The sequence below is a fragment of the Camponotus floridanus genome, unplaced genomic scaffold, assembly GCF_003227725.1.
Source record: "Camponotus floridanus strain SB8 unplaced genomic scaffold, Cflo_v7.5 scaffold24, whole genome shotgun sequence".
NCBI classification, from domain to species: Eukaryota; Metazoa; Arthropoda; class Insecta; order Hymenoptera; family Formicidae; genus Camponotus; species Camponotus floridanus.
In genome coordinates this window covers 2,167,761-2,188,461 of record NW_020229370.1, presented here as the reverse complement: position 1 = coordinate 2,188,461, position 20,701 = coordinate 2,167,761, and the positions used below count along the sequence as shown (strand labels likewise).

The following is a 20,701-nucleotide window of genomic DNA, read 5'->3' as shown; positions in this document are numbered from 1 at the left end:
CCAATGGTTGACGCTACTTTTTAGCGTCAATGAGGCCGCACCTTTAAGGTGCAATTTCATTGACGCTAAAAAGTAGCGTCAACCATTGGTTGAACAAAGAAGTAAGTAGTTGCTTCTTTGTTCAACCAATGATTGACGCTACTTTTTAGCGTCAATGAAATTGCACCTTTACTATAGAGTTTTCGACTTGTCAAGTTGGGAGCGTCCCGTTTGACCACGTTGCGATTAACCACAACCAATTATATCGACCTGTGCCTAGGGTAACCAGCAACGATTAACCAATCAGAGAGTCCTATTTTGAATTGGCCAATTGGCGACGTGGTCAATCGGGTGCCACCCGTCAAGTTCAATCGCTCTGGATAGTTTACTAGATGTTATTTAGTGCGTTCGAAAATATGTTTGGTCGGTGTTGGGAAAAAAGATAAAGTTGGCAGTATTGAAAACTCCTAGTGCTGCATTTCGTTTCTCCTACTGGGACAAGTCGAAAACGTTGCTAGATTTTCCGATGTAACCCAGTGTTCCGATTAGGGATTCCGTGCGCGCGCATGTGCGGCTCTGCACTTGCGCGACCGTGAAAGTACAATGTAATTTCAAAAGTCACGCATGCGCAGAACCGCATATGCGCGCACACGGAATCCCTGATCGGACATTGATGTAACCCGACACTGATTGGTCGGATCTGAAAGTAGGAGCCAATCATGTCTTGCACCAGGCAGTCGGTAATTTGGCATTGCTGCGTCTGGTCTTGTAATTGAGCGTATCGTGTTTGACAAACCTATTCATGCAGCAACGAAAACGCTAAAATTTTAAAAAATTATAAAACGCGAATATAATAATTATTTTTTTCATCGCCCATCTGTACGAGGGACAATGTACTCGGCGAACATACGTACCGGCATCGCACGCGCGTTTTGCGTGGAATCACGCGCAGAGATACGCAATAATGCGAAATCGATCGAGACATGCCAGAAGGTTGTGAATCGGAATCCGCGAAATTTAGAACGACTGAGAATAGCGAGGAAACCCTCGGGATATAGTCTCGAGGAACCCGGGCGCACGTTTTGGCACAAGTAAGACAAACATCTCGATTCTCTTGTCAGATTGATAGAAACAATTCTGAGAATTTAATTGATTTATCAAAAGACCGAATGGAAATATTGATTAATATTAATTTGTAATGATTATGTACACGCGCAAATACATAGTTTATTTGTACATTATGTTATATGGATAGCATAATCGTCAGAGTATTCCAAATATCAGTGTGTAATCATCAGAGTTATCCCAAGTTTTATTTCAAGTATATACGCTCTTCGACTAATATGATAATAATTTTAATTAATTCTAATTATTTATCTCATTCGATTTATAGAGTGTATCTGACTAAGAAATCTCGTTACATTATTGCGGAAGTCCGCCACTTTGAAAATGGACCGGTCATTACAGCCTCCAGCACAGAATGGGCATTAAAGAAGCAGTTATATCGGTACAGATATTTGCTTGAATCTAGATCATCTGTTGTTTCTTCTCAGCCAGTTACGCCAATAAATAATAAGTGACTTATGAATGTTCTCAGGAGTGTCGATTGTTCAGCTTATATTAATGTGGGACGTGTATTAGCTCAACGTTGTTTGGAGGCTGGGATTTGTGAAATGCAAGTTGACTCTAAACTAAAAGTTGGAGAAAAATATAAATTATTCATTAATGAATTACAGAAGGCTAACATTTATCTGAATGAACCACTAGTATATAAATATCCTAATTCTTGGAGCAGAAATCGACCAGAGAAGCCATGGGAGATCCATGAATAATATATTATCCTTTTTCACACAATAATGTAAATAAATATAAGGAATAGTGTTTACTACACAAGTGGTGCAGTATATCCTTAACAGTGCTTCTTGTGAGAGGTATAATAAAATTAAACTTGATCTGTGTGATCTGTGTGTATATTATATTGTAGTATCTAAACCTCTGCAAGAAATGGCAAGTTTTGTACACTACAATATTTATAAGAGACATAAATAAATAATTATATCACTGTTAAAAAAAAGCCTAGCTACTAGAGATATAATGCTATTTAACTTGTAAATATCATATCATTATCTAAGGCAAGTACACTTTCCGTTATACATAATGATAAGATTTATAATATAAATGGAATGTTATTACATTTACTTATCATAGTGACTATACACAATAGAAAATTTAAGTTAGATACATGTACATATACAGATTGATACAGAAAGAATTCTGAAAATTTAATAAATTTATCAAAAGACAATATAAATATTGATAAATATTAATTATAATTAATGGATATTAATTTATAATGATTATATACACACGCAAATACATAGTTTATGCATTATTATGTATTATAATATATATAGAGGGTGTCCCATTTTAAAGTTTCTATTAGAATATCTCTTTAAGAAAGCATTTTAGGAAAAAATATTTCAGAAAAAAGTTGTAGGGTTTTAAAAGTTCTATTGTCATATAAGTTTTACTGGGAGTTCCATTTAAGAAAACAAAGTTGAACTCCATATGACCTCTTCCACTCAAGGTAAAACTGATATGACTATTCAATAGAACTTTTAAAACCCTACAATTTTTATTTGAAACATTTTTTCCTAAAATGCTCTCCTGAAGAAATATTCTAGTAAAAACTTTAAAAAAATGAGACACCTTGTATAATATATAATACATAGCTTATTATGTTATATGGGTAACATATGTATAATCATCAGAGTTATTCCCATGTCATTCTGTACATGTATACTTAGAAAAATAATTTTCGATTTTTCTTTTTAAGTGTCTAGACTATTGTTTTCTCGACGATATATTCCACATTAAAACTTAATTTTAGTATTTTTATCCATTGAAATCTACATAGAGTACTCGGTTATGCGCACTATTTCGCGAATCATTAAATTAAATTACATGCTCGAAACAAATAAATAAAAACGCAGTAAACATTTTAAATAATTTGTAACTAACATTCTAAAGTAAAATTATAAAGTTATATATATAAAATAAAAAAATTTATTTATATATTATGAGTGTGTTTGTATGTGGAATATATAACTGGATTGCTAGTAAATATTTATACGCATAAAAAGAAACAAAATAAAACAATAAATTAGAGATATACATTTGGATCCGCTATCATAAAATTTAAAATTTTGTGATTATTAATTTAATACAATTTACTGTTAAAAAATATTGCAGTCAGTTTGATGATATAAATCATTTGCATTCAATTTCTATTAACACATAATTAAAAGTCGAATTTTTTAATATTTACTTTAGTTTTTTATAGGCCGCAATTAGAACAATGAGGTAAATTAATAATAGGATACAAATAAACAAAAACTGATATTTTATAAAATTATTTTCTTGATTTAAAAACTAATTGCAGTAAAATAATGTTGCATGGACATTCATATATGAAGAAGTCATGAAGAAATAACTTTATTGTGGAATGCATATACAGGGTGAAGAAAAAGTATGAAAACTCTAAAAAATTTCGAAAAATGTAAAATGATTTAAAATGATATTTTATTGATTTTATCAATTTGACTTTGGTTAGCATTGTCAAGATTAGGATCACCTTGAATGTATAAAATTATATATATATATGCATCCCAGATCTATATAATATAGTTTTTTATAATGTATCATATAATATATATAAATATATATAATGTATATAATGTAAAATATATGTATATATATATGTAATTAAATATATATAAAATATATATATATATAAATATATATATATATATATATTTTATTATATAGTTTTTATAAATATAAAAAATATATAATACATTATATTAATGTATATATTTTTATATATAAATGTGTGTGTTATAGATATATAGAGAGTACTTTTAAAGAAAGAGTATAATATACAAAAATTCATTGACTGCACGAAACAATAATGCCACTGTTATGAGAATATGACACCGTTAATTACACGTATATATATATGTATATACCTTCGATAATACGAAGATAAGTCAAAAAAAGGATCATAAAAAAAAGAATAAATAGTAAGAAAGTAGCACTCTACTTGCAAGTATGGATATCGATATTTTTCACGCAAGTCTTGCATTCGACGTAACAACACCAGTGAAATTTACATTCGCATCTCTCCCTGATGGTCGACTTTTGTGTATTGTACCCTCTGCCACAACAAAGAAGATTGCAACCATCCATGCCGGAGGAAGTTCTATTGCATAGTCTGCCCTGTGTACCTATTATAAGATAATTTTCTATGAAAGGTATCACATCCAAAAAGTAATCTCAAAAATATTTTTTTTCGACATTAGCTGAACAAAAAAATTTAATTAAAAAATACAACATCCATGAGAAAGAAAGAGATACGACATCATTACCTAACGATCCTAAGGTATCATTTGGAAGGCAATAGTTTGGCGAGTCATCCAGATAGACCAAGTCATTGGCAGTAGGCACGGAAAATCTTGGATCGCGCATCGACAAGCGACCCCGCCGATTGACCTTGACCTCAGTTGCACCGTCATATTTGTCCAACAGAAAATCGCCTGAAAATATTAATTATATAATGCTATTTATACAGGTATCCAAAAACTGTTCTAAATAATGTTATTTGAAGTATGTGACCATGCATGATTATTTTGAATGATCTTTTAGATATTTTTGTGGTCGCAAAAAATATCGTAAGATGGTGATAAGAAGCGTTAATCGCACGCATCGAGACTTACCGATCTCGCGAAACGATGTGAGTTGCTGCCAGCAAGTAATCAGACTGCAGCTTCCGGAAACGCCATGACATTTGCACGTCACCTTGGACCTTTTGATGACGGCCTGCAGATGAACGACATATTAGTTTCGTGACACGGCGGCTTTAGTTGAGCGAATTCGTGTTAAAATTGCGAAAAATCGATAAGAGCACCTTCGTGCATTTAACGATGCGACATTTAAGAGACATTTCTCACACGTGTAGGCTAAGAAAAGAACGAACTTTACCCTGCGACCGGCTTCATTATTGTGTAAATTCATCAAGCTTCTGCCCTGTTCCCGGCTGCCTTTCTTAAAGCTACCTTCGCGCTCTCGCACGTCAACGAATGATTGCGTGAATCTGAAACACATGGACGACACATTTGTCGTTTACTTTTGATATTATTCGAGTATTCCACGCAAAAATTAAAGGTGAATAAAATAATAACTAGAGAAAAATCATGTAACTAATATGATGTTAATAATCTACATATTTTTGATCTTTATATCTATCGATGAATCGTTTATCTAATACGCGCACTTACTTGTAGCCGTACTCGAGATTATCCCCGCATCCGCCCCAGATCCAATCGCGATTCAAATCTCTGGGCCTGCTACTCCTGGAACAGCCACATGACGATAGTTGACCATCTCGGCAAGAGCGACTGATGGAGTAAACTACACCAGCAGCGGTGATGGCGTGAACAAATGCAGTTTCCCTACTCGCTGTAAACGAACAAATGCAATATATATGCGTATTTGATAAATTTAATTCAAAAAACAAATACATTTGGACGCTGATTATAATTCTCGAAAAAATAATCGAAGATTCTGACCTATTCTAAGTATCGGCCCAAACACGTTCTCGTCGTGAACGGTGGAACAATTCCACCTTCTGTCTCTGAACTGATGCTGACACTCTGCGATGCCGTATTTTGCACCTTTGGTCACGCTGGACATGTGATCCACGGATAATTGACAAAGCTTCCCTTGACCTTGAGACAATCCCCTCAAGCTGGTGCAGATCTCGGAGGCACTCGCGTCGAACGTCTCCATCGACTGCGCCGCTTCCAATTGTGGGAAGTGTCGTAGACCCAGATTTCTATCAAATTATATACAAAATAGAATCGTATAGTTTTATATCAGTATAGTTTTATAATATCGTATTAAAAAAGAACATCTCTACATATTTTTTTTCTTTTTTCAGAAAAAAATGCTGGCATAGCTTTCATCGCGGTTATTTTTCATAAAAGAAAAAGAAAAAACAAGTCTGATTTTATTGCGCAAAACTTTATCGATTCGCAAGCACGGATTTTGTTTCGACATGCCACACACAACGTGGGATCCCCAACTCCTGGGGATTTGTTACGCCGATTATACAAATTCGGTGCAGGATGAACCACGCTCGTGGGCACGGAGGCAACCCTTGGATTTTCTCCATAATGGCGGCATTTGTGAGTCAACCGAGCGAGATGATGGAACGGTACCGTCAAAGACAGAAGCCGAGGCCGGCGGGGTGAGATGTCGGAGGAAAGACCCACCAATCTGTAATTCGAAACGGGCGACCGTCGCGAGAGCATAGGTTCCAATAGCGTCTCCACCGCTCGATCGTTCTCCATATTTATTCCTGTGAGATTCATCGAGAAAAATCCCCGCGAAATCATTAGCGCGAATCATTCTCTCGCATCAGGCCGACTCTACATCTGTATATTTTATATATGTATATGAGATTTAATTAATTTGCGTAGCTTCTCTCTCATGGGAGCGATGAAAATATACATAGGGTGTCTTCGAAAAAGGCATCTTGTGTAAACTTAAGTATTGTGTGTGATATTCAGGTACAGTGTTTGCTGTAGATAATTTCAAAATTATCTAGATAAAGATAAAGATAAAAATCCGTAAATTTATCTTAGATGAAATAAAAATGATTTTGCTTTTACTTAATCTAGATAAAAGATGAGATAATTATTGCGATAATCTAGATAATTATCTAGATATTTTTGTTTATTTTAGAAGACTATAAATATTTGTAAAAAATGTGGCGCAGATTATAAATGGGATATTAAAATCATAAACACATATTCTTTCTCTTTTGCTAAAGAATATTTAAATAATAAGTAAAAAGGTATATAAATGATATGATAAATATTTATTTATTAATTTATATTTATAATATATTTATAATATATTAATAATATAATAATAATACATTTATAATATATTAATAATAATAATATAAAAAATATATTTTAGATATTTTAAGTAGATTTTTAGAAGCTTGCCTGGAAAACTTTTTTGCATAATGAAAACGTCATCTTAGACAATTTTTAGATAAGATGACATATATTTTTCATCTAAGATAAAGATAAAGATACTTTGTATTTCTTCATCTAGTTAAAGATAAAGATGATCCATTTCTTTATCTAGATGATTAGCTACATAATTTTATCTAGATACCAGCAAACACTGTTCATGTATAATTAGATAAGACCAAATTCTGAAGGCTAAGTTTCGAGAAGATAGACTCTTCCTCTATTATATTCCGTAGCTTCCATCCATACAGCACAGAACATTGCAGTAACATTCCGCCAATATTGCAATGTTACAACAATATTAATAACATCGCTGCAATATTCCGCGCTGTATGGGCATCGTCGGGACCAAACGACGGTCTTTCTCGATCGCAGTCCGACCGCGATTTACGCGGTAAGCCGCGACAACCTGTACGGCGACTCGGTGCAGCTCGGAGGACCTGTCCGAGCGTGACTCAGGTGAATACTTGCCGGGGTTGTCGGCAACGTGACGCGCCCGCTTGAGATGTATCAATAGCGTGCATTACTTGGAAATTTCTAGAATTAATAGTGCAATTAAAATTCACTTATTTGCACATGTACAAGCCAGCGTTAAAACTTAGCAAAAATTTCGTTGAAAATATTCGAGATATACGTGAAGATTTAAGATGCATGTAAATTTGCGACGAAAAGAGGGAGAAAATATTAGTGTCGTTAGTATCGAAAAAAAAGCCGTTCCGAGGTATCGTAAGCTGTCCCCAAGTATTACCGCGATCGAGCGAAGAGTCGTAAAAGCCCGCGCGAGCGTCTAGGGAGAGTGTGTAATAGACGACATTAATATTCTGGAACACGCTCCAGCGGCGATATATCATTGGCTTTACACTCCCCTAAAACAATGGCGCGGACAATCGCGAACCCGAGGGGGACGAGAGGGGGAATAGAAAGAACGATAATATTTCGACGGGGTACGGCCCACGCACGGGGGGCTCGCTCGCGTCGTGGGCCGCGGGTCCGAAAAATAATGCCCCGCGTCTCCGAAGAGATTGCAGCTACACGCGTCCATATATATATGGGGTGTCCCGAGACAATCGGCCGTAGACACGAGATAAACGAAATCGTGTATAAAAGACCGAGCCTAATAATCAAAGGACGATTGATTGAATCAATAAGATCCGCGTCGATATAAATATCTCGAAATGAATAATCCAATGTAATAATAATCCGATGTAATAATAATCCAATAATAATCCAATGAACATTATTTGTTACAATGACGTAATACGTGGTTTATAAGCGCATTCCGACGAAAGAGGATTTTCTCGCGAGAGAGATGCGGAGATAATAGAGGTGAATTCGACGCGAAGGAAGTCTGGAGCGACCCGGCTGGCTGACAAAGGAGCGCGGGCGTCCGGGACCATTCGGTGATTGGTCATGCTCACGCGGGGTAGAACACAGGGGCGAGAATGGCAATTCAAAGATTAGACACACTCTGAGCGAGGCGGGGTATAAACGACATGGGGAACGATCTCTTTCGCGGAGAGATTTTCGAGGGCACCCAAGATTCCCACGATATTGTGCCCATGCCCCGGTACAAAGGCTCATAAATTAGAAAACCCGTGAAAAATCGCCTGCTCTCGATTATCGCGTATCTTTGTAACGTATTCATTTAATTGATTTAGCTGATCACTCATTCGATCGACGCGTTAACGAAAAGTTTGCGAAACAATCGACAAGTATATAACTGAAGAAACATTTTTATGTAATTTTGATGAAGGCGAATCAGTCGCAAGATTATGCTTCACGATCCTCTTTAATGAGGAACGATTAAAAATAAAAATTATTTTCCAGATAAATGACTCGTCGGATAATTCGGGAAATTAAATTAGCCCTCAAATTCATTTATTTTAATACGCGACATAATCTCAATTATTCGAGCTGATATTGAAGATTACAGTGTAATAATGTGGATATAATCGAAAGTTCAGTGAAACCACGTTCGGATAATGGAGCTTCCACCGTAAGAACGATAACCACCCCACAGCCGTTAGTTTATCCTTTGATCGGCGATATGTAGGGCACCCCTTGTCCTTCGACGTCGGCTTATTTTAAGAATCACGCGAGCCTAATGAAAAAAATAGTCGTGTCCCGTCTAACTATAAATATGCGGGTGAGACCGCGTTTAACAACTCTTTAACTCGCGCGATTGAAGAAAGAAAAAAAAAGATCGTGATGCGAAGAGATACTCACATCCAGGTCCCCGGTACCGTGGAAGCGGTGGCGACGACGACGACGATCAACAATGATCGCAGTATCACTAGTAGACCATCGCCGCGTATCGTCATGTTTTCCCCCTGGAAGCAAAGAAAATGTTACAATCGAAAAAAAAATGTTACAATTTTGTTATGAATATTCGCAGAGCATGTGTGATCCTCAACAGCTTGCGCGTGCGTATTAATTGCTTCATTAGGAAAGATCGTTGTACTTTGGTACGCGGTAAATCGGGTTTAGCGGCGGAAAGGCAAAAAGAAGACGATGATAACGGCGAGACGGTGAAATCAAGGTTAAATCGATGCATCACGGCCGCTACAATTCACGACGGCGCGGGAAAAAATCGCCTTTTAATTAAACGCCTCGACTTGGCCGCAATTTGTGATTACATGTTTTGCTCCAGAGACTCGACAATTCGGAATATTTATGTGCGCATTTTAACGTGCAAAGAGGCAACGCGATAAAAATTAAAAATGTTACAATAACTTAATATTAATTATTAATATTATTATATTCATATTAATATTAATAATTAATATTATTATATTAATATTATTTTAATAGTGCGATAAATAATAATTCTTCTAGACTTAAAAGTGTTTGAATAAAAAAATATCTTTACATACAAGTTTCTCTAAAATTTAATTAAAAATAATCTAATAAAAAAGAGATTTAAAGCGTAATAAAAAATCTATATCTACGATTGGATCAATCGCTATCTGTTCATTGACAGTACATTTGATGATTTAGGACAGAGGGGATAATTTATACATGCTCGATTTGATCAGATTCAATAATGTACACAAAGATATCTCGACGAAGGAAGAGAGAACTCTCGTCCAGTTCTTCTCGGCGTCCAGATAAGACGTGTTTCAAAGACTAAAAGGCGCAACACACACAGAGTGTGACGCGGGTTAAGCGATAGACTTTGTCGAATCGTAACTCGACTCTGGGACTTGTATCAACAGTTTGTGCAACGTGAGAACATAGAATGGAGCGCCGCGTCCAGGTCTTCGCAAGGTGTAATGTCGAACCGATGTACCATAATCGTCCTGGACTCGGGTGTCTTTCCGTTCCGAGGTCAGCCCGTGGCGATGCTGGCACTGCTACCCACACGGGAACAGTGACGTAGCTGAAACGTGCGAGCCCGATGAGCAGAACTAATAAGATGCATTTACTTTCGTCTATTTTCGACAACATCAAGTGTCACGTCAAGTTACAACTGTATTGTAAATAATGATCGTAAACTCGAGCTCTCTCTTTAAGTAACGGTTTGCGGCAATAGCGTTACTTTAAAGCGTTTTAATTAAACCGAATGGTTCATATATTTGATTTAATACAGGATGTTTTTAAACATATGCGAAAAACTTTGGAGGATGATTCCTTGGATAATTTTTTGGAGAACAATTTTTATGTTTTAAATGGTATAATTTTCGAATAATAAAATGTTCAAGATTAAGAAAAATGAGATCTCGAAAAATATATTTTGACCAAAATTAAAGTCAATAAAATTATAAGAATTGTTAAAGTCAAACCTCCATAAGCCTATTCTCTTTCTTATTGATTAGCAAATACGTTCAAGAATATCAAGTATATGATGAATTTTACACGATGAAATTATGCGATTTTTAAAATTTTAAATATTTTAATCAATATACTGTATCTAAAGAAAAAAATCCAAAGGATTCAATTTTGAGAATCGAGAGGGTCAAGCTCGAGGTTCTGCTTCTTGAAACTTTAATACTCTGTATAACAACAATCGAGTCATTTAGAACATTGATGTACATAAACTTTTCTTCGAGAAATTATCCAAGGAATCATCTCTCGAAATTTTTCATACATGTTTGTAGAAAAACATCCTGCATATTTAAAAAATATTTCGAAATAATTTTTAAAAATTCCCTTTGACATTTATGAATCTTTTCTATATATGAGGGGGGGAAAGAGAAGAAACAACAAGGTTCTATTTCTCGAAACTTTAACACTCTGCATAAACTTTCCTTCAAAAAATTACCCAAGGAATCATCTTTCGAAATTTTTCGCACATGTTTATAGAGAAACATCCTGCATATTTAAAAAATATTTCGAAATGATAATTTTTAAAAATTCCCTTTGACATTTATGAATCTTTTCTATATATGAGGGGGAGAAAGAGAAGAAACAACAAGGTTCTATTTCTTGAAACTTTAACACTCTGCATAAACTTTCCTTCAAAAAATTACCCAAGGAATCATCTTTCGAAATTTTTCGCACATGTTTATAGAGAAACATTCTGCATATTTTAAAAATTTCGAAATGATAATTTTAAAAAATTCCCTTTGACATTTATGAATCTTTTCCACATATGAGAGAGAAGGAGAAGAAACACCAGGGTTCTTAAAACTTTAACACTCTGTATAGCATTGTCCCATACAGCACAGACCATTGTTGGTTTGCTGTATGGGACAATCGAGTCATTTAGAACATTGATGCATATAAACTTTCCTTCGAGAAATTACCCAAGGAATCATCTCGAAATTTTTCGCACATGTTTGTAGAGAAACATGTATATTTAAAATATATCTCGAAATGATAATTTTTAAAAATTCCTTTTGACATTTATGAACCTTTTTCACCTATGAGAGGAAAAGAGAAGAAATAACATAGTTCTTGAAGATAAATATCTTGTATAATTAAAAATATTTTGAAATGATAATTTTTCAAAATATTTCGAAATGATAATTTTTCAAAATTCCCTTTGACATTTACGATACTTTTCCACATATATGAGGGGAAAGGAGAAGAAACAACAGGGTTTCCTGTATTCATAAAATAACTCGCACCATAACACGGTAGCTATACACGTCCCTGCCCCGCGGAACTGGTATACACACGTATATACACGTGTGCACACGCGCGTGCTTATATAGAGTACATCGTCGTCTATCTAGCCCACGCGATCTGCGGGTCGGCGATATTAGTCGGCGTATAAAATGCATTTGTGATCACGGTGGGAATGTAAACGGCGCATTGGGAATCGTGGACCGGGCGCGAGTTATCAGCGTCCATAAAGTATCTCGCGCTAAAGGCTCGCGCTGAACAAGACACGACCAAGCGATATAAGATGCAATAAGCGCCGCGTGCGTTTGTTACGAAATGAGCTAATCGCCGATTCCGTATGACTGCACGCGCAGTTATAATGAGCGCGATATGCGAGAGGGAAGCGGATGGAGAAAGAGAGATATTTGATATTAGGTGCACATGCCTAACGATGTGCACTTGGCTACTCGAGCATTCGCTTGCATAATCCCTGAGACGGGAGCCGGCAACACATTGGCTGCCGAATCATAAAATGCGATCGTAACGCATGAAGGTACGCATAAGTATGAGGACTCGCGTTTAAAACAAACTTATTCAAGTAGACTCGCTTTTTATTAGCGAGAGATGCCGAATGATAGTCTTGGAGCAAGAAGAGGGAGGACAAAATTTGCGTATCATTTCAGAATCTCGGACGCGACGTGTGCCGATTAGAATCGTCGGTGTAGGCCCTTAATTGCACCTCCTAGATGAGACGAGGCGAGAAAGTCGCGTCAAACGATCCCCGAAGAGGCAATCGGCTCTAGATTTTCACGAAGAGCGCCAAGACGACGGCTCGAGCCCTCTTAACGAAGCTGGGAGCTAAGGACGGTATACACACTCGAGATACACGTACGCAGAAGAAAACGAGAGCCTACGAGGCCACGAGAGAGCGGCGAGAGAAAAGGACAGGAGGAGAGGGGGTGGGGGAGAAAGGGATCTCCGGCAGAAGAAGCTGCGGTAGAAAAGAGAGGACGAAGGGAGGCGGCGGAGGAAGAGGAAAGCAGAGAAGATGGAAGATCCGAGAGGATCTCTGGACCAGGGGAAGCAAGGGGTACGCACGGAGTACAGTGGGACCGGTCGACGATTGTCAATACAACCTGCACGAGGATACGACTTATACTAGAACAATCTAGCGAGGAACCGAGGAGAAAAACCAGTTAACTTTAGAAATGCAAACTGTTGGAGAAACCGTTCTGCTCTTCCTTTACCAGTACAAGTAATAACGACGAAGCTTTGTGTAAAGTGTAAGACTCTTTGTACTTTAACGTATAAAATATTATTATTATTATTACTTTTTGGGATATTCCTAAAATATCTGGATAATTTTTATCAGGGTATTTTTGTTCAAAATTACATCATTGATTCTATGATATTATATTTTCCAAAAATAATGGAAAATATATTTGCTAAAATCTCGGTCGATTAAATGAGCGAAAGCGACCGAGATGAGTGGAGAGTTCTCAAAAAGAATTACAACGACACTGAAGAGTAATTACGTACGTCAAGAGAGCGAGAGAGAGCCCCTTTTTTAAAGGAACATAAAAGGAATACAAAAGCCATTTCGTCGGACATTGTAATCGTTGATTATACTCATATTATACACTATACATGCGTAGGACACTATCCGGTACTCTCCATCCAATCGTAACTCATAACTTTTATGACGCTTTCGTAAAGATACCTTATTAACATATACAGCCGCGCTAATTTATCCCGAGAGAACTGACTTTTTAATTGGGAGGTATCAGAGAAACGACGTCTTACCTTCTCGAGAGGATTGTTATTACGAATATAACGGCAGTCATGATGCGTCTTATGAACTTATCAACTTAAAAGTTAAGCGACAATTTGATAATTTAATAATTTCAGCGCATATTTTGAACTTGAAGACCACGAGTGTAATAAAAGATTCTAGATGTATATTATAATATAATTTTAATTAAATAATGTAATGCAATTATAATTTTATCAAAGTTCAAAAATGGACTATTAATGGATTGAGACGACATATCAATTTTTTGCAATTTGTTTTCTAAATCAAGCAGTACAGAAATTTCTTAATGCATCAGGTTCATATGTAAGGGTGTTTCTTAATAAGTGTGAACAATTTTAGATTTTTTCTCAAATTTGAAACAAGTTAAAAAATGAAACAAATTTGAAACAAATTAAAAAATGAAATTACGTGGATATTTTCTACTAATAAAAAGGTTATTTATTAATATTTTTTTCAGCCTTCCGTATTAATGAAACTAGCAACCCCTATTCAATTTTTTATTAGAACTTTTTAATGGGCTGAAATATGATCATCTAAAAAAATATGCATTAAAAAGTTTGATTTATTTAAAAACTTGTTTATTTCCTTTATTTTTTTCATAAAATTAGTAGTTTTCAAGAAAAAAATAAAATACGTTATCGTGCACAACACGATGCTAAATAGCATAGGTTTCGAATTAGGAGAAGTTAAATTTTAAAATAAAAATAAAATTAGAGTAAATGTTGGGAAAATTGGGACAAAAATAAAATTATAATAAAAACCTAATTTTTACCCCATTTTTGGAGGAGTAAATGTAATTCCACAGGGAGGGATGCAAGAGTACATATTTATATGAAAAACCCCCCTTAATTTTCAACAAGGAATCTCCTAGAATTTTTCGCACTTATTAAGAAACACCCTGTCTATATAGTATGAGTATATATTTGATAACACAATCGAATTAATGCTCGATAATGAACAGAAAAAATCTAATAATGAACAGAATGAAATAAAACATTGCCGATTGATTTCAGGAACACGGAAATAAAAATCTGAACTATCTCCATCGAGTCCTCATTCGTTCGTGAAATCGAACGGTAATCGTTCCGATAATGGCAACTGCTCCGATTTAAGATAATGGAACAACACCCGGCCACATTGTCGATCGTGGCAAAGTCTGGATTGTGAACCGTCATTATCCCACGCGTCTCATCCCTAAACGCGAAGAAATGATCCTCGCTGATTACACCTCTCTTCGGAGCAAGTTGAATGCTCGTCGTCGTACGATGGAAAAGCAAATCGTCGATGATGCATCGCGTAAAATATCTCATCCGAGGACTATTTCCCGCTAAATGGACGGCGCGTAAATGATCGTAAAACGCGACGGTTTTAAAACGCACTCTTTTCACCTCGTTTAAAAGGCGTCGAGCAAAACTCGGAGCAGAGAGAAACGGCGGCTACCAACGTTGCGATGCGATATTATTCACCCGATAACGACCGGACCGCGTCATTAAACGCAACAATCTCGAAACGACGAGATTGAGTTTCTCTCGAGTTTTCCCGCATCTCATTGAATCGTCTTGATTTTTCAACAAACCGAAAAATATTAACTACTTTTGCAACAGGATTTATCTGCTCAATCTTGTAAAAAAAGCTTCCTTATCTTCCAGATATTTTCGTTCAAAATTCCAGGTAAAGAAATTATTTTCAATTTTACAATTTTCTAAAGCGAAATTTTTGATTGTGTGCGTTTTCCAATGTTTTTCATTCATATAAAAAATATAAAATTTCATTTAAAAATATAAAATTATAAATATAAAATTAAATATTTTTAAATTTAAAAAAATATAAAATCATTTAAATGTCAAGTGCAATTATAATTGAGTAACTTTCAAGATAAACATTTTTCGTTTGCTTAACATTTTTTCTTCATCAATAAAAATTATAATAAAAATATCTACTGTATATTTTATATTTTTTAAGACATTGAACATATAAATGGATTATAAATTTTTTCTAGTTTCTTAGGTCCCAATAAAAATCCACAAAAATTCTGATTTAAAAAAAAGTATCTGAAAACTTTATCTTCCATATCTTCCATATTTGCTTATAGAACAGATATTTTATCATCTAAAAGAACTATCAATGTCGATGTTACAAGATTCAAGGTACAACAAATCTTGGCGCGTTTACATTTGTATACTTGATATTCTAAAATGTATTACTGAATGTATTACTCTTGCGATTGCTCGAAAAATTATTTTTTTATCCCGTGAGAAATATTATAATTTGCAATTTCTACACAAAAGTGAGCGATACGCTTCCCGGAGCGTGCCTATTGTTCATGACAGTCGCGAAGTGGAGCAAAGTCGAGGCATAACGGAATGGTCATTTGCGAGATGAGCTACGGGCGAGTCGCGGCGAGCCGTTAAAAGGGGGCTGCTGCCTATTAATCTGCCGAGACATCGGTAAATCATTGCCGGTTCAACGACTATCAGGCGGAAATCCTCGGCTCGGCACGGTTTGGCATCTCGAATCGACTTTACAGACTCTACAGCTTACGATACAACGACGACGATGTATATTTATCTAATGCAATCATTCTCGAAGGAAGAGCACGAATTCTCACGTCAATTATATATCGGGTGTAACTAAACAAGAAAACATATTAGTTTTATAAAATTGGGTAGAAAATTTAGAACAGAAAAATTAGGATTGCACGAGATAGAAGACTAGTTTAGATATTGTCTTGTTTTGTCTCGAAATTTGATTAAGATTGTCAAGATTAAGATTGTCAAAATTGTCAATCTTGTTAATTATTTTTAAACAAAACGAAAATATATATATTTTTAAATTAAATGCGAAAAAAATATTATATTATACAAATTTGAAAAATTTTATTTATAATAAGAAATAAAAATATATTTATATTAATAAATTGATATATATAGAAAAAATTAAAATATACTAAATAAAATAAATAACAAAATTTTGCACAATTATATAACTTTTAATTCTCTGCAATAACATTATAAAAATTATGTGAAACATTTTAAACAGTTGTCCAATATTAGATAAAAATTGCTAATAAAATCGAGACAAAATTTTTGCTACAAAAATTCACTCAAGACAAGAGAATTAAATTTTCGAAAATTTTCAATACTAATATAATATTTTAACGAATATTGTCTATGTGTAACCCTATATTCGATAATGTTACAAAAATACACGTTTTACACGAGGACCTACTCTCTCACTGTCGCGTGTGTCATCGACGAGTGACGTGTTCCTTCGTCGAGCGTGAACATCAGACGGGGATGATTTCGAAGCACCCGAGGCCGAGAGATAGAAATAGGTACATCTAAAAATTATATACTTGATGCAACATGAAATTCAACTAGAAATCTCAAATATTCTGCGAACGATGGAAAGTGAAAGGATCGGTCCTTTCCTTAAAGTCGCGTCCGGGTCACGATCCGATTGCTCGGTTCGCGAACGATCGCGCCGATGAAACGCTTATCTCGACTTAGTAAGTCACCTTTATCGAGACCGCCACCGTACACCATCATCGTTTATATCGATTGCCCGCTAACGAGATCCTGTTACAATGCTTGACAGACCTGTATACGCGTGCAATTGTATTTAGATTTTTTATTATTTTTATTATTTTTTTATTATTTTTTATTTCATTATTTTATACATATTCTTAATTTAATTTTTTAATTCTTTTGATCTTTGGTAAATTTTGCAGAGTTTTGTGCGGCAGATTCTCCAAATATATTTACCATATTGTTATTATTAAAAATGTTATGCAGCGATTGAAACAATTAACGTGACAATTAAAATGCGACAATTATTTTCAATGTACGATAGATTTGAAGTAATCATGCAAAATTGAGGAGCACGATTTCTGGAATGAATTCGAGATAAATCGGTAACGAGAAAGCGTCGTGAACCGCCGCTCATCAATCGACGAATGGTCAATTATTCTAAATGTCACAGTGACCCCCGACACACAAGTTGCCGTTTAATTGAATAATTACTCACCGGAACGGAACGAGCCGTGGTCGTTAAGTATCCAAGATAATTGCGTCTCGGTTCAGTTCGACTCGGCGGGATGATCCTCGCTTATCGCTCCTCCCGATCCTACCGAATGCGAATCGATTATTGTCGTTCTTCCTTCCCTTGATTTTTTTCATCGAAAATCTCCGCGACAAGTCCTCGTCCCTTCCGCGAGTAGAGTCTCCGAAAACGTTCCTCTTCCTCTTGTTCCTCGCTTGACACGACGCGCCGTTTCACGTCTCATTTTGCGGCCCATAAGACCCACCGACTCGCATAATTAGTCCGCCCTATCTCTCGGATCCGACCGTGCGACCACTCTCGAGGATCTTTCTCCAGCGGAGAACGCGAAGCCAGGTTTCTTTCGCGGGGCGAAACCTGATCGCCTGGGCGAGCTGCTCGCGCTCCGGCGATTGCGATCTTGACGGAATAATTTCCGCCGCTGCTGGAGCCTCGTAAAAGAACCGCGCCGATTGGAAATGCCGCCGTTAATTCTCGTTTCAACCTCGAAGAAGAATCGACTTATTCGTGCCGTCCAATCGCCGAGATCAATCTCCGCGATCTCTTCAATGCATGGTCTTCCTCGCGTGAATCGTTGCTCCGAATGCTGATGAATTTATATCTCGCTGCTCGCGAATGCGCGACGCCCGTAAAACTGTTCTTGTTCCGTTCGGAAACCTGTCTCTCGATCAAACGTCCGAGATAAAAGCGAACCACCGACATACATCATTCGTTGGTCCCTCGAGCACTCGCTTTCGCGTTAAAGTTGTCAGCATTCGCACGATTTTTCTTCATAATAATACCGAGTTTCTTTTCAATCTACGATAGGACTGACCGGTGGCAGGAAGATGAAACTTTCTTCAGGTTAAATCTATCCGCGAATCGCCGGGGAACCCAAGATCACCTTTCCCGAATGATGTCGCAATTCTCTCTGGAGAGATGCTTTTTGCTCAGATATCCCCTCGAGGATCGCAGCAATAGTTGCGGTTCTTCACTAGGTATTCGGATGAGGAAGTCTGGTCCCGACGAGATCAGTTCTCGAAAAAAAAAGACGACAAGACTCTCGCTACACCTTTCACCGGGACACTTCCCGAGTCTCGTCCTGCGGCATCCTGTCGTCACGGGACGCGCGGCTCGTATCTCGGCGAGGAGAGGAGGTCGAGAAGATGTCGCTGAAGAGATGAAAATCTAACGACACTGAGCAGGATCTTCCCTCTGAAAGCGATCTCGTTGGAGAACGGCTGTTCCTCGTGTTATTGCGGGGGGTTCCCAGGAACGCTGCGAAACCGATCAGCGCGGCGTGTTGGTACAGAATGAACGCAGCAGGGTCCACGAGCCCATGGTCCCTCTCTTTTCGCTCTCCCTCTCCCCTCGTTCTATCATTCTTTCTCTCTCTCCCGCTCCCTCTGCTGTTTACGTACCCCTACTCTCCTTCTCTGTCTCTCCAAGCAGTGCCTCCCTCTTTCTCCTTGTTTCTCTCCCGCTATCATCCTCTCGCTCTCTCTTATCCACGGCTCTTTCTCTGGAGAGGGAACCCCTCGATGGTCGCACGAAAGCCGCCGGCTGCTTCTCTCCCCTGCTACTTTTCTGCCTTTCCGTTCGTCTCTCTTCCGTTGCTCCGCTCGCGCTTTTTCCTTCTCTCTCCTTTCCTTCTGGCCGCGCGGTGGCTGGTTCATTGGTTTCATCGGTGCATCGGCCCGGGCTCTTCGTATTCTTTTCTCTAATTATACCGTTACATGCAATCGTCCGTGTCAATTAGCAACTCCTTTCTTTCATTCCTCCTCTGCGCTTCTTTTTTCTCCTCCTGCCACTCGCCGTGCCCGCGGTATCCGGCGTGGCGTGCAACCCCTTCGAAGGGATCACTGCGAGAAGAAAAAGGGGGAGGCAGAGCGAAGGGTGGCAGCGTGCGCGATCGGACCCGCCAATTAATCCTTCGTATCCTTCGAGTCTGCCGCTCGTGTAACAAGACTACCACTCGACAGGCGACACCTCAAAATCGTAATCCTACAAAGATCAATCGAAATTAATATACGGCAAATATATATTCAAAGTATTTGTTATATAATTCTCTTTAATACAATTAATAAAAAGTAATTAATTAATAAAAATTTCAGGATTAAATACATATATAAATAACAAATGAAAATACAATTCGCGAGAGAATGTTGAGGAAAGAAATTTTATTTTCACCTTCCAAGTGAAAATTAATCGCTATATAATGTTGGAAATCAAACAAGTCAATTTTTTCTTTCAAAATTTGAAAGAATAAAATTCTTTCATTTCATGTGTAAAATTAATATAAGATTGTTTCTCTTCAATTTTTCAAAAAACTTATATCGTAAAACATCTTGTCCTTCCTATATATAATTATATATAATTATATAATTATATAATTATATAATATACATATAATATATAATATATATAATATATGTGTATAATATATATAATATATAACATATAATATTTAATACATATAAAATATAATTATAATTTATAATATATAATTATGTAATTATATAATATATTTGACACTGCATTCAATCATGAGCCATCGCGTCATTTTTTTATTCGTCTTTTTTTTACCAGTATTTCCCTCTCTCTCTCTCTCTCCCTTTCTCGTCCAGATTCGTGAAATGATATGAGTGTGGACAGAGGCACACATACATGGGCACTTAAGATAATCTAATAAAAAAATCATACTCTCGATGTTAATCTGACA

General features: G+C 36.5%; 2 protein-coding genes and 1 long non-coding RNA gene across 3 annotated transcripts; 2 read left to right on the top strand and 1 right to left on the bottom strand.

The window, feature by feature from the left end:
• The first annotated feature begins 740 nt into the window (after positions 1–740).
• On the top strand, positions 741–1,931 carry LOC105256940 (39S ribosomal protein L18, mitochondrial). The gene is made up of 3 exons (XM_011267235.3): positions 741–1,070; positions 1,373–1,486; positions 1,577–1,931. The coding sequence occupies exons 1-3, from the start codon at positions 871–873 to the stop codon at positions 1,809–1,811; spliced, it is 549 nt and encodes a 182-aa protein (XP_011265537.1). The 5' UTR covers positions 741–870; the 3' UTR covers positions 1,812–1,931.
• Positions 1,932–3,883: 1,952 nt separating this feature from the next.
• LOC105256941 (protein Wnt-5b) lies at positions 3,884–19,983 on the bottom strand. The gene is made up of 8 exons (XM_011267236.3): positions 17,968–19,983; positions 9,309–9,412; positions 5,607–5,872; positions 5,316–5,496; positions 5,020–5,131; positions 4,755–4,857; positions 4,407–4,574; positions 3,884–4,265 (listed from the first exon to the last, which is right to left on the bottom strand). Exons 2-8 carry the CDS (start codon positions 9,401–9,403, stop codon positions 4,078–4,080), a joined length of 1,113 nt encoding a protein of 370 aa, XP_011265538.1. The 5' UTR covers positions 9,404–9,412; positions 17,968–19,983; the 3' UTR covers positions 3,884–4,077.
• Positions 4,428–5,741, top strand: LOC112638044. The gene is made up of 4 exons (XR_003122871.1): positions 4,428–4,609; positions 4,684–5,202; positions 5,322–5,498; positions 5,617–5,741. It is a non-coding gene; the product is annotated as an uncharacterized LOC112638044 (long non-coding RNA).
• Positions 19,984–20,701: the final 718 nt, after the last annotated feature.